This window comes from Adiantum capillus-veneris, chromosome 6 (genome assembly GCF_014529385.1).
Source record: "Adiantum capillus-veneris isolate H3 chromosome 6, ASM1452938v2, whole genome shotgun sequence".
In the NCBI taxonomy this organism is placed as follows: domain Eukaryota; kingdom Viridiplantae; phylum Streptophyta; class Polypodiopsida; order Polypodiales; family Pteridaceae; genus Adiantum; species Adiantum capillus-veneris.
This window is the reverse complement of record NC_140936.1, coordinates 118,313,153-118,328,186: the sequence shown is the minus strand read 5'-3', so window position 1 is coordinate 118,328,186 and position 15,034 is coordinate 118,313,153. Positions and strand designations below refer to the sequence as shown.

The following is a 15,034-nucleotide window of genomic DNA, read 5'->3' as shown; positions in this document are numbered from 1 at the left end:
ATTTTCTTCATTGACAAGCTTGAAATCTAGCCAAAAATTTACAATTTTAGCGGCAAAAGTACGTTAAACTTGTCTTATCCAATAGCCCCAAAATAGAAGAGCATGATAGACGTAGAAAAGTTGAATACCCAGTACATCCACGATCACTCTCTCACCACCCCGAGCACACCTATTGAAAAATCTGCTACACCCTTGCATGGGGCATTGGTGTGTGTGTGTGTGTGTGTGTGTGTGTGTGTTATAGAGAGAGAGAGAGAGAGAGAGAGAGAGAGAGAGAGAGATGAACACTAGAGGCATCCATGTGAGTACAATCCATCAAATGGATGATGTCAAAGACAAATTCACAAAGGAGAAATGGTGGCAAGCTCATAAAGTTTGTGTTTGTTGCTTATCAAAGCTACTATATTGAGATCAAGATGTACATAGTGTGAGGAAGGTTTAAAATATTCTTGGCATTGCAATAACATGCGTGAATCAAATAAACTCGTGGAAATCTGGTATCTGGATGTTTCACGAAGAATCATAGGTTGTGACTTATTACATGCCTACAAAAGAGTATGACGCTAAACTCTACCATTGAGATATGAATCATAGATATTGACAATATAGTAAGAGCATGCAACCCTCTTAAAATACCCTTTTCTCTTACACATCTTTTTTCTCTACTACTAAATAGCATAATTGACAAGTTTCATAGTGGTTCTTATAAAAATACGAAGACATGTTTTTCTTTTTTTGCATTACCCATTGCATTGAACTTATTGCAACGGTGTAAAGTGAGAGCATAGGGAAATAGCATGCATTAGCCTCTTGGCATTGACATGATACGCACCATCAAAAACTTACTTATATACCAAAACATGGCCCCTTTATCACAAATGTGGTGACCGCCCATGCCAAGCAAGGTGCTCACATTGAAGCAATCACTGCAACACTTTTGGGGTGTGTGTGTGTGTGTGTGTGTGTGTGGCTGTTTTTACTTGAATAAGAAGACATAATTGAACTTTAACATTCAAAAGACAGTTGGCTTTAAAGAAAAATCAATGATAAGTACAAAAACAACTCAATCTTAGAATTATCTTTGTACAAAACTTATGAGAATGAAGCTTCATTTCAATATATACTTATATCAGAAGTACTTTCCCATTAGTAGGTGTAAGTGTAATCATGTAAGACATTTGCTTTAAGACAAAAAAATTCCAATAAAAGATAGAGTCCTCACTTGCATCCATTCAAACAAGATAACAGATACATTAGCCTTGGACGTGTTTTACAAGTGTCAATGGACTATATCAGTTGTTATCCATGTCCAACTTACAACTTTTTTAACTAAAAACAAATGTCCAAAAAGAGCTCATATATATTCTAAAATTTTAAAGTTTTTATTTTTTATTTTTTAACGAGATAGTTATACATATGGTTTTAATATAACCCTATTTTTTTAAGGACCTTAATAGATATTATATATGTCATTTTGATCAGAAGGCCACCACCCCTTCTGATCAAAGTGTCTTAATACCCACATCGGCATAAGAGATACGAACCTTCAATATCCTTTGCAAAGAGTGTTCAATCCATCCTTTTATTTATCATGATTTAAGACCAGTAAAACATCACGGCAAAGTTTAGTTTGCCCAAGAGCAGAGATAGCCAAAGCTATGCCAACAAAATATAGCATCCAAGGTACCATTTGTGTCTAGCAAAACAATCCTTCCAGTTTTTAGAGCTAAGAGGGAGGAAGTACAGCTAAACCCTCCAAAAAATAACCAATTTTAAGCTTGATAATTAGATCAATACTACATTTCTTAATGCTACAACATTCTTTTGTAGTTTTTATGTACCTCAACATATCAATGATACCCAATCAGAACAAGTGAATGACAGAAAAACCATAACCCATGTAGAATCATCCAACAAGACTAATCATCATAGCTTAAAGTATATTTTCACTCAACCATTACTTAACAATAGGCAGAAGCGTTGGCTTCAACTACTGTGTGAATATGATTTTGATCTAAAATACTTGACTGGGAAAGAGAACAAGGTTGCCGATGCATTAATCTAATTTCTGTGGTGCGTAGTGATTTGATTGATGAAGTTTGAAATGAAGTGAATAATGATCCTTTTTACTCTAATATTATCTCATTTTTGAATTCTCATGTGGATGAGATGTTTGGGGTAACTTTCATTTGTATGAGAGTAACTTGTATTATCAGGATCGCTTGTATGTGACTACGAATTCCTCTTTGAAACATCAAATTTTGTGGGAAGGTCACAACACTCCATTTGCAGGACACCCTAGGTTTAACATGATAGTCCTAATGAGGTTGTTTAGAGAAAAAACAAAAAAACCTTTTTCATTGATAATTAAATATGGTAAAAACCAAAGTTTTTGTAATATTTTATAAGTCTCTACCTATTTCAAAGAGGTAAAAATAGGAAAAATTTATGAACAGTACGCGTTCGTGACAGCAAGTCACCTCACCAATATATGATGCTCCCGAGTTATGCTTAACAAGCCAAGCGGTATCCTCCTTTGTGAGGATTGTTGTAAAGCATACTAATCAACCAATTTCCCATACTCCCAATAGCTTAGGTACCCCGTTTTTTATGCAGTAAATTGTTTAAGCAAAGCTCACAAAACCAAAAACATAAACAGAAATAGTAATGGGATCCTTAAACCATAATCATCCATACCAAGTGTTTTTCCAATCAAATGCCAAACGCAGTCCAACTTAGCCACCCAGACAGTGGGCCTTACATAGCTAAGTTACACGGTTCACATGCCTGTAAAAGCAGTGGTGTTTACATCACCTTTAGACCTATATATACAAAGGAGAGATAATCATAATACCAAGAACAAATACATAGTAACCGCAAAGAAAGAATACACACAATCCTCCCTTTTAAGTTACACAAATAAACACACACAAAGCTAAGTGAGGCGAAATTCACCCTCACCTCTTTAAATAGAAAAGGGTTGATCCCAAGTACTCATGGCATGTAACGAGCAATATCCATCATCATTCCAAGCATTGAGAAGGCCAGGTGCCATTTCTACTAGGGAAACAAAAGCACCCGGCTCTGATGAAGCTCAGTTTTGTAGAATAGAGTAATCTACGCGCCATTAGCATGGCAAGGAAGAGATAATGTGCGACATGGCTATAGAGTGAGATTTAAGCCTTGTTTATTGCTGCCAACTTATCTGCCCACATTTTTTGTTTTGTCATTATAACCCTTGAGGGGTATCATCCCATGATGGATTCTATTCCAATGTAACCCAAAAAATGGGCATTTTTTAAAGCTATAGCTTAAGTGAAATTATATATAAACAAGAAGAAAAAAAGTGAAAATAAAGAGGCCTACCCATAAGCATTCCTACATGTATATATGTAGAGAGAGAGAGAGAGAGAGAGAGAGAGAGACCAATGTTTGGGAATCCGTAGTCTACAATCGCTCAAATGACCCAAATAGCTGGCAGTTAATGTAGTTAATGTGCTCATTAAGCTGAGAGAAGCTATCCGCACAATCCTTACAATATCACGTGCCCCATATGTTAATGTTTAGCAAAGAAAGCACAAAAGCAAAACTAGACAGATCAAGCATGAGCTCTTCCACACAGAGCGATGTGGAAAGGCTACTGATCCTGCTGGGCGACAAGGAAAGGCTCCTGATCCCAAAGAGGCATCCCACTGTTGCAAAATCTTACTAGCATTTGTCATGCTGCCATGGCAATGGTAGTAAGAAAGTTGTAGCACAAGTTGTAGCACAACTAGGCAGGGACACAAAGTTGCATCATTGCCTGCAGAACCATCCAACGGTTAAAAGCTGGTTGCCATGCAATTGTTAGCCCAACAAGCAGCCTCTAGCACTGATCAATTTTATCAATTGATGAGCAACGTTAGTGACTCTGCCTCCTCAAAACTTGCATCCCGTAGAACTACACCATTGATGCTCTGCCTCCCCCAAACCTGCACCCCGTAGACCTGCACCACATTGTAAGGCCATCCCCCAAAGTGGAAGCATGTCTCAAAATCATCTTATAATATATGAGAAGGGCTGAAGGAATGTGTGTGTGTGTGTGTGTGTGTGTGTGTGTGTGTGTGTGTGAGAGTGAGAGAGAGAGAGAGAGCAAGGAGCTCTATCAAAGAGCCGGAAGCAAGCCTAGGAGTTTGGTTTCAGCATAACTTCACCGCCAAGAAGTGGACATCCTTGAAATATCTCCGGCATCAACATCATTAGCATCATTTTCGGCAACATCAGCAAATTTGGACGGCAACATCTTTGCCATGGATGGATCTCAAATACAGTCTTCCATCAAAGCAGCATCATGCAAAGGGTTGAGTGGCCTGAGACAAGCATCGACAGTAGCGCACACGCATAAGTAGGCATTCAAATTGGCCAGTAGCTCCATGGCTACACAAGTGTCAAATTAGAATGCCTCAACTTGCAACAGAGAAGGGCTAGCCAAGCCAAGAAAGTTATCTGAGAAGGGCTACAGTATGGGCTGCTCTAGTAAAAAGAGTTGTCGAAACGGGTGAAAGGGCTGCATCTTCTTGGACATCATGCTTGCGTGTAGGGAGAAAATGGACTGCCTCCTCATCAATAAGGTCAGATAGGAAGTTTGTAAGAATGGCATCTTCCTCAGCAAAAAGATCATTTGCAGCGAGCCACAAGGATGGTTGTCCTGCATCTTTAAGGATGATTGCATCATCGGTAGCCAGATTTAAAGCAGGTGCTGCAGCAATTAGGCATAGCGACAAGGTCTAGGCTTGTGCAGCTACGTGGGGTCCAATCTTTGATTACAAGTTTGTGACGAACTGCAGCATCGGTATTATTGCAAGAGCAAGAAAGAATTTGGTTGGCTATCCCAGAAGAGGCCGATGCAGGTTGAAGGGCAGAACATTTAGAAGTGACAACGTGTAAACAATAGGGCTCCTTCGTCAAGCCATTGGCTGTCATGACAGGAGCATGAAGCAAGGTTTCCAGTGGCATGTGCAAGCCAGTACAGTAGGCCACTGTTCCCAAATCAACAGGCAAGATTAATGTGCCTGCATGAGCAGTTCCAAGGGGCGAGACTTCCGCTCCAAGAAGAGCATCATCAGCATCAAGGACTGGAGCGAGCATGTAAAAATTTGTAGGAGCAGGCTGCAGCAGCAAGATGGGGTTCCTCCAAGAAGGCCATAGGCAGCATGGAGGGCTGGAGGAAGGCACATGTACAGAAGAGGCGAGGAACGAGGAGGGTGTGAAGCAGACCCGTGCACTCGTGATACCCCCTCATGCATGTGTATTGGTTACATCACTATGTAGATTGAGGGAGATAGGGCCGTTATGGTGACATAAGAGAGCAAGTCACGTACGTCTCTCTCTCTCTCTCTCTCTCTCTCTCTCACACACACACACACACACACACAAGTTCGCAGCTTCTCCTCTACCACGACTTCACAGCATCTCAAGGACTCCGCCTGTGTCTCTGTACGGCGTACACGGTGCAATTTCTAGATGAGGGCGATTTTGAATTGAACTCTCTTCTCTGTTCTTGCTTTGAGAGTCTGCACTCACCGATTACAGTCATCCGCGCATGCACACCCCCCCCCCCCCCCCCCCCCCCCCTCTTTTCTCTCTCTCTCTCTCTCTCTCTACCTCATTTGCCAATAAAAAAATTTATGAATTAAAAATTTTAACTCTCCTTTTTCGTTAGAAAAAAGGGAAGTCATCGCTATGGCCTTACTCTTAGGGTCCCTCGTCTCACACAACGGGAAAACCACTATGCTCCAGTAAAGATCGATACACGAGGGCTTCTCAAGCCCAAGAGCAAACCATGGCCGGGTCTATAGTGCCCGGCGTCACTAGCGGAGCCAACTCGGCTCAATCCAAAAAGGAAAAACAATCGGGTTCGGAGCCTCAGGCTCACCCGTATGACATACAACCAAAAATGGGCTCGAGTCTCTATCGAGAGACCAGCCGAAAACTTCAAAACCTGCTCGACACTCTGGCTCAGCTCAGCTGAGACCAGGTGGATATGCACATTTGCCACACAAGGCCTCGACGCTCTGGCTCAGCGGAGACCAGGCGGAGAGCAATGATCCACAGCCCACTACGGGTGTATTCGACCTCGACGCTCTGGCTCAGTGGAGACCAGGCGGAAAAGCAATGATCCACAACCCACTACGGGTATATTCGGCCTCGACACTCTGGCTCAGTGGAGTCCAGGTGGAGAGCAATGATCCACAACCCACTACGGGTGTATTCCAGTCCACAACCCACTGCGGGCATCAGCAATAATCCAACATAATGTAGGGGCCTTGCGCCCGATAACCCGTCAAACTTCCGGGCTGTCTCGCATGCGATACGCAGCCCCAATGGTAGCCTTTGAGCCCAATACCTGCTGTAAAACCAACCACACACGCAGCCCCCTCAACGGGGATGGCCTGCGGCTCCAACCTGTAATGATAAGGCACAACCCCTCAGTCGGTTGCCCCGCGAGCTGTACCTGCTTATGCTGGAAACAACCCTCGCGCTGCCTGCGATGACCAAGAACAGTACCCACTGCGCGAGGGGCCTGCTGGTCCACTCTCCAAACCCGAGGTGTAGGAGACTTATCCCAAGGGGCTGCTGCCCTGAACCTGCGTAGCTGAGGGTGCTGTTCGCTACCCCGCGGCCTGATCCTGAGCAGCGATGGAAGCGCTCGTGGCCCCCACTCTTGGGTAGGCTCACGGCTGAAGGAAACCCCGCAGGGCGCTGGCAAGACCCGCCTCTGGGGCAGGCTTGGTGAATGCAATCCAGGCACGCGCTCTCGCGGCCTGGCTATGGAGCTCGCCCTGTTTCTCTGAGTCACGGGCCCGTGAACCCGAAGGTTCGATAATCCCCCATTATGCATGCCTTTGGGCCTTAATCCCTTAGGCGCCTCCAGGTTGCTTTCACATCCAGCCTTATCACCTAATCCTCTTAAAACCCCCAAGGGGCGTTCTCGCGCATCAGCCCCAAGTGAGTACTCGATGCCCCTTTTCGCTAAAGGGCCTTCCCACACCGGGGGCCTCTCTTCGGCTCGGAGCCCTCGAGGCCTCGGAGCATGAACTTGAGTTAGTCTCGAGGAGCCGAGGAGAGGTGGAGGGTCCAAAAATGTTCTCCAAGAAAGGGACCCGTAACACTCTCCCCCCCCCCAAAAAAGTTCGATGTCCTCATCGAGAGTATATACATTACCCAAAAAACGATGTGTTTCATCCTCAACACTTGGCTTACCTCGTCCAGCATCACGCGCATGTATGCATCCCAAAATACTTCCTGACTTACTCGTCATCCAAGCAACCAGCCAAGGGAAACCATTTGCTCCTTTCTTTCGTTGTACAGCCGTATCTCCCGTCTTTGAGCCGTCCCCACCATCAGTTCTCATTGAACTATCAAAACATCTCGTGACCTCAGGGCATTGTCCCCTGCTCCTCTCCGAACCTTCACAGTTTGTGCGCCGTGGAGGAATCCACCGCGCGTCTATGGCTGTTGGCAGCGTCACCCACTGCACATTTGTCCCCTGTGTAACTCTCAACAGCCTTTTCCTCCCGCTGAATTTCGTTCCCTTGCATCGATTTTCCTTGCAACACTCCTCGAGTGCCAACCATGCGAATAGCATGACCATAATCAGTGTTAGCATGACTTGTAGCCTTGTTAGCACTCCCGTCCAAGGATACTTGGCGTACTGCCCCCTGTTCTGTGTCCTGTGAGCCCACTCTAACCAGTGGCTAAAACGTAATAGCCTGAGCTTAACCACTCGGCCAGCCCAATTACCCGAATGAAAGGAAGGTTGGTGCTCACCGAAGCCCGCCCTTTCGCGCTGTGTATTTTTGTTGCATTCTCCCTCGGTGGACAGCCCACCTCGCAGAGGGGACAAACCTCGGCCATACGTATCTTGCCTTGACCTGATGTTTTTCTCGCACCTACATATCTCGCCACGCATCTGAGTCATTTGCTGGTCCTCCGACACAGCTCGACACATCCTGATTGCGATACATCCCCGACTACTCGCTTTAGTCCCTGACTGTCGAGGTGGGACCCATCGGCCCTCCGTGGGCTGCATTTGTGCCAGCCCTTGTTTTGCTACCTCCTGCATATCAGAACCAGAAAACGGCTCCAACTCTTCTGACTTAACTTCTCGGCTCCATATGTCCCAGCATGCTGTCAACTCAGCTCTTCTGCGCATTCCACCAGCGGAAACATCCCTACATGGGTACTCCTCTCCCGGATCCCATATGCATATTCTCACCCTCGGAAGGTCTTTGTCGGGTACATTAACTAACCCGTAAGCCACAATCCCAAGCACCCCAGGTCGCCATGCCCGACTCGGGCAGTCGCGTGTCTTCACAATCATCCTCGAGTCTCCATTCAGGACCCGCTCGACCAACGGGGCGCATGGATGGGGAGTCGTAGACCCCCGTCCTCCCATATCAATTAGTCGGTTGTCCCATTCGATGCTGCTCCCAGCGAGCATACTGTCCACGTACCCGCATCTAATCACAAAAAAAATTATGGGTCCTCTATCCCAAGGTCCCCACACTATGTCCTGCTTGGGCACACACTCGGCCCCTCCTTGGTTACCTCCCTGCGTCTTGCCCGGCTCCCTAGCGCAGGCTGCCTTGGCTTGAAACCTCTCGGCCCTCGAGGAGATTGCCCGCCGCTTCACAAGGCGTCTCGAATAAAGGGGCACCCTGCCCTCTAATGTTGAGATGTCGAGCTCTACACCTTGAGCTGGCATCCACTACGGGTCTTGGCCGCTTACGGCATTTACTCACTGGCGCGTTAGGTGACCGACACGGAGGATCTCTGCCAGTGATTCTACAGCTGGACTACACTTATAGTGCCAGCTTAGTACGCTTCTAGCGAGTTCACACTTAGTGACCGCATGTACATATGTGCTACTTTTCAGCTTTAGCACTTAGTCATTTTGTACTCTCTTTTCTATGAAGAAGAAGAAGAAGCTTTCCATCTCTGTGTGCTTTGTGCTTGTCTTGTGTAGCTCTCTTGCATCCTCATTCTTTACATGGTATCAGAGCCTGGTGCAGGCAAGAGAGGCTAAGAGATCAAGAGCATCACAATCCCTTCGTTCACAATCCACGACCAGATGCCGAAGGCGCCTCGCGCAGCGAAAAAAATTTTAGGGGTTTTTTGCACAAGTTTCTGAACAGGTCTCCAAAGTGCAGTATACAGAGATTTACTGTACAAGTACAGTGGTTGTGAAACGCTTGATTGTGGACACTCGTTGAGTGTAGAAAGCGTTACAGGAACCACGATAGCAGGTTCAGCAGATTTGTAGGTTTTTCCAGATTGCAGCTATTTTGTCTTAGTGCTTCAAGATGTCTGACGGTTTCAGTCAGATTGTTACTGAGAAGCTTGAGAAAAATAACTACCCTGCATGGAAGTTCAGAATAACAAATTTCCTAAAAGGAAAAGGTTATTGGGACTATGTAGAAGGAGACAATGAAAAGGAACCACAGATTCTCGAGGCAAATGCTACAGCAGAACAAAGGAAAGCTTTGAGGGACTGGCAACAAGGCCAGAGCAAAGTGATGTATTGGCTGTCTATGAGCATCACAGATGGCATGATGGGCTATCTACAGGATGCTGAAACCCCCGCCATTGCATGGAGAAACTTAGGCAGAGTGTTCGAGGTGAACACCAAGGCCAGGAAGCTTCAACTAAAGTCGGAGCTAAATCAAGTTAAGAGGAACAACCTCTCAATCAATGATTATGCCTTGAAGATCAAGAGTATCATTGAGGCTCTTGGATCTATTAAAGTCTCAGTGGAAGATGATGACATTGTCCGTGCATGCTTGGATGGTCTAGGAGATGAGTATGTACATTTTAGGTCTTCCATGAATACAAGAGACGACATCCCCGTGTTCCAAGATTTGATTTCTATGCTTATTCTTGAGGAGAAGAACCTTGACACGTCTTCTTCTCATGGCAGAAATAATTCTGAACAGGCCTTCTATTCTAACTCCAGCAGAGGTAGAGGTAGAGGTCGTGGTCGAGGCCCAAGGGGTTGCAGGGGCCAATTTCTGGAAGGTCAATCAAATCAAAACAATACAGGTGGCAGGGGAAACCAGTCTCAAGGCAGGGGGAGTCAAAGAGGTCGTGGTGCAGGATCAAGCAGGCAGCAACATACTCGAGATAGCAGAGAATGTTGGACTTGTGGTGAAAGAGGTCACATGTCACGTGACTGTCCAAAGGGAAAAGCAAGTGGAAAGAGAGAACATGGCAACTATGCATCTACTAGCAGAGATGCAGATGACAGCAAAAACGAGCGCATGTTCGTTATGCAGCATGTGATGAATACAATGACTGCAGAGAATTCCACCCAAGATGATGTTTGGTATGTGGATTCAAGTGCCTCTAATCACATGACGTCTCGTGGAGAGTGGTTTAGAGATATGCGCAAACCAGATGTGTCAGGCTATGTGCAGACAGGAGATGACACAGCTCACCCCATTGCTCATGTAGGGGACATACCTCTAAATACGAAGAGTGGGAAATCAAAGTACTTAGCAGATGTACTTCATGTCCCAAACATTACAAAGAATCTTGTTTCTGTTGGACAAATGGTTGAGCAGGGTTTGCAGGTTCGCTTCAATCCAAATGGCTGTTATGTAGAAGATTTCCAGAATGACTGTAAGCTGATCACAGAGGGCAAATGTGTGGGCAGAATGTTTACGCTGAATGTAGACATGCCTGAGGTAAAAGCTGCATTATTTGCACAGGGCACAGGTGTTGTGGCTGATGTTGACATTTGGCACAAACGCATTGGCCATGTCAATGAGCAGAGATTGCGCAGCATGCAATCAAAACAGATTGTAAAAGGTTTGCCCAAATTCAAGGTGGATGGTATGCATAAAGTGTGTACTGCATGCCAGTTTGGAAAACAGTCAAAGGGCTCATTTCCACATGAGCGCAATGTATGTAAAAAGCCACTTGAGGTGGTGCACACAGATGTTTGGGGTCCAACTGATACTGCAAGTATACATGGTTGCAGGTATTATGTCTCTTTCATTGATGACCATACAAGGAAAGTATGGGTCTACTTCATGAGTAACAAAAGTGAAGTGTTTGGTCACTTTCAAGACTTCAAAGTCATGATTGAGAAGGAGACAAATATGCAAATCAAGACATTGAGGTCAGATGGAGGGGGAGAGTACTTCTCCAATGATTTTTCAGATTTTCTGCGAATGCATGGTATACGCAGGCAGTTTACATGCAGATATACTCCACAACAGAATGGGGTCGCTGAAAGGAAAAGCAGGCACATTGCAGAGGTTGCACGTGCAATGATGAATGAGAAGAACATGCCTCATCATTTCTGGGCTGAAGCTGTAAATACAGCTGTGTACATTATGAACAGGACACCTACAGCTGCGGTGCATGATGTAACACCTGAGGAAAAGTTTACAGGTACAAAGCCTGATTTGGCACACTTGAAAGTGTTTGGCTGCATAGCTTACGTGCATGTACCAGATGAGTTGCGTAGGAAATTGGATCCTAAAGCAGAGAAATGTATTCTTGTGGGATATTCCCTTGAACAAAAGGGGTACAGGTGCTACAATCCTACTACACGAGAATTACGAGTGAGCAGAGATGTAGTCTTTGATGAGATGAGCAGCTGGTACAGTAATGCACATGGCACTATTGGGGCTGATGTAAAAGATGATGTGGTTGTACAAAATGTGAGGCCACAGTCACAGGTTTTGAGTGGACCACAAGAGTCCTCTTCTCGTGGCTCTGTTGAGAAACCATGGAATGGTAGACTACGTACGCAGGTTACTCCACCAATAGGTACAGGGAATGTATCACGAAAAGGAAAGGAAAAGGTTGATGAACCTCCCTTTATGGTTGATGCATCATCAGGTTTTTCACATGTAGACATGGATTCAGATGGTTCTGAACAAAGTCTTGATGAGGAATTTGGAATTCCGGCTGTCAGGACACCTGGTGTAAGGAAAGTACAAGAAGATGCTAGAGGGCAAAGGAGTGACCAAGGACCGCGCAGATCTAATAGAGTTAGAAATCCAGTTCAGAAATTGACTTATGATGGGTATCTAGCGCATCACCAAGCCTACATGGCTAAGGTGATACAGGATGTGGAGCCCACATGTTTTGAGGATGCAGTTGGAAATGTGCATTGGGATGATGCAATGAATGAAGAGATGGCTGCATTGGAAGCAAATGACACATGGGAGTTGGTGCCATTGCCAAGTGGCAAGAAAGCTATTGGCTGTAAATGGGTGTATAAAACCAAGCATAAGGCTGATGGTAACATTGAGCGTCACAAGGCAAGGCTGGTCGCAAAGGGTTATGCACAGACGTATGGAATAGACTATGAGGAGACCTTTGCTCCAGTGGCAAAGATGACGACTGTGAGAGCTGTCATAGCAGTGGCTGCATCTAGAGGATGGATTATGCATCAAATGGATGTAAAGAATGCCTTCTTGAATGGTGAGTTGCAAGAGGAAGTGTATATGGATCAGCCACCTGGTTATGTCGATCCAGGTTACCCAAATTATGTATGCAGACTTCTCAAAGCTTTGTATGGTTTGAAGCAGGGCTCTAGAGCATGGTATGACAGGATTGCCAAGTATCTTGTCAGTATTGGTTTTAGGAGAGCTCATGCTGATCATTCACTCTATGTACGTGAAAGTGATGTGGGGATTGTGGTCATTACCATATATGTAGATGACCTTATTATTGTTGGTGACAATGCTATGGAGATTGACCATGTGAAGGGTCTTCTCAAACAGGAGTTTGAAATGAAAGATTTGGGCGAGTTGCGCTACTTTCTTGGCATTGAGGTGATCAGGACTCCAGAGGGTGTATGGCTGTCACAGAGACAATATGCTTTGGACATGTTGTCAAAGTATGGTATGGCTGATTGTAAGCCGATTTCCATTCCCTTGGATGTGAATGCAAAGCTGAGTGCAGAGAAGGGTGATGTTGTTGAGGATGTCAATATGTACAGGAAGATGGTGGGTAGTCTAATCTACTTGACTATCACGAGGCCAGACTTGAGCTACACTGTAGTCTTGGAGAGTCAGTTCATGCAGCTTCCGAGGAAGCCACATTTGGATGGAGTACGACGCACACTTCGGTATGTGCAAGGGACTCTTGACTACGCATTGTTCTATGCAGCAGATGCACCATTAGCATTGTATGGGTAGACAGATGCAGATTGGGCAGGTAGCATTGTTGATAGGAGATCTACGAGTGGCTTCATGTTCTCTTTTGGGAGTGCTGCTGTTACTTGGAGCAGCAAAAAGCAGCCTAGGGTTGCTTTATTGAGCACAGAGGTCGAGTACAGAGGTGCAGCAGTTGCGACGTGTGAGGTAGCTTGGCTACGCACATTACTTGAGGACTTGGGAGTGCAGGTGGACCAGCAGATTTTCATCCATTGTGACAACCTCAGCAGCATGCAGTTGGCTAGGAACCCAGTGTTCCATGCCAGGACCAAACACATAGAGGTCCATTACCACTACGTTCGAGAGCGAGTGTTGGCGGGCGACATCGACTTGGTCTACGTCAGCACAGAGGAGCAGATAGCGGATATCTTTACCAAGGCCCTCGGAGCTGAGAAGCTTCGACGTTTCCGGACTATGCTTGGACTTTGTGACATGCAGAGCTCAAGGGGGAGTGTTGAGATGTCGAGCTCTACACCTTGAGCTGGCATCCACTACGGGTCTTGGCCGCTTACGGCATTTACTCACTGGCGCGTTAGGTGACCGACACGGAGGATCTCTGCCAGTGATTTTACAGCTGGACTACACTTATAGTGCCAGCCTAGTACACTTCTAGCGAGTTCACACTTAGTGACCGCATGTACATATGTGCTACTTTTCAGCTTTAGCACTTAGTCATTTTGTACTCTCTTTTCTGTGAAGAAGAAGAAGAAGCTTTCCATCTCTGTGTGCTTTGTGCTTGTCTTGTGTAGCTCTCTTGCATCCTCATTCTTTACATCTAAGTGCGTTATCTCTGGCCCGTCAGGCCAGTCCATGAGGTTCACGTTCCACACGGTTATGCTTCGCGCGCTTTTTACTGATTGTTCCCTCATCGAGGGCGACATATACGAGAGCTGGTTGGCTCTGCCATCCTCAGCCCCATGCCTATGTGTCCTTACTGGGACCTGCTCTTTGACGCCAAAAAGCCGTCCCGCGTTGACTGATCCTGCTGGCTTTACTTCAGCCCGCTCCTCACTCGCATTCAGTCTATAAGGCCACTTTGGAGACTTCCCCAACCTGATCTCCCTGACCCATGTCGTGACCCAATCGCTGTGCATCATCGTTAGCATATACTTGGCTGAGTCTCGCATCTCAATGACCACTCGCACCCGACTCGCATCCTGTGTAATCACTTCACACCCAAGCGTCAAGACCAAACTGCCACATCCCAGATTCACCACATTTCCTCTCACTTCTTCACATACGATTGGATTATCGCCACCTATTTCCACAATCCCTTTCTCGGGTAATTCGAAAGCAGCAGCCTGTACGTCGCTACATGCTGCGTGTTCCAACTCTCCCCTCTCATGCGGGGGATGGGAGTCAGCAGGGACCACCTGGTGCTCCTCTTCAATTCCTTCACGAGTACCGTACCCATCAGTTAAGTATGGCTCGCAAGCCAACCACTCCCCCTCCAGCAGGGTATGACCAGCATCACCTTCGGTAACCTGCAGTAGCTTTTCCTCATAACGAGCCTCGACATAGCCGGGAAACATAGCATCCAATTTCCTTGTCCACTCCTCTTCATTCATGCATTCTTTTCCTTCGTCCACACACGGAAGGTCAGATACAATAGGGCCTACCACTTGCCCTTTACGATCGCTCACACTCAGCCGAGCGTTTGGAGCCATACAAAGCTCAGGCACAAGTATACCATCATCACACTCTCCATTCACACGATCGTGCATTGCATTATACATCCAATCCCCTCCGGGAAAAGTCTCCTCGGCGGGAGCTAACGCATCGATTCTTTGTGTCACCTCACGGTCCAGCATACGAAGCAT

The 15,034-nt window shown here is 45.9% G+C and overlaps 1 protein-coding gene and 1 pseudogene across 1 annotated transcript; both read right to left on the bottom strand.

The window, feature by feature from the left end:
* Positions 1 to 3,475: 3,475 nt before the first annotated feature.
* Positions 3,476 to 5,520, bottom strand: LOC147456150 (uncharacterized; annotated as a pseudogene).
* Positions 5,521 to 6,322: 802 nt separating this feature from the next.
* LOC147456149 (uncharacterized) lies at positions 6,323 to 15,034 on the bottom strand. The gene is made up of 2 exons (XM_086513817.1): positions 13,988 to 15,034; positions 6,323 to 8,704 (listed from the first exon to the last, which is right to left on the bottom strand). Exons 1-2 carry the CDS (start codon positions 15,032 to 15,034, stop codon positions 6,323 to 6,325), a joined length of 3,429 nt encoding a protein of 1,142 aa, XP_086369943.1.

Bases quoted from the DNA above. Each gene is read 5' to 3' on its own strand.
- LOC147456149 (XM_086513817.1), bottom strand. From the start codon at position 15,034: ATGCTTCGTATGCTGGACCGTGAGGTGACACAAAGAATCGATGCGTTA. The intron at 8,705-13,987 runs GTAAAGAATGAG...TCAACATTAGAG, and splicing joins CAGAGATAACGCACTTAGAT to GGCAGGGTGCCCCTTTATTC.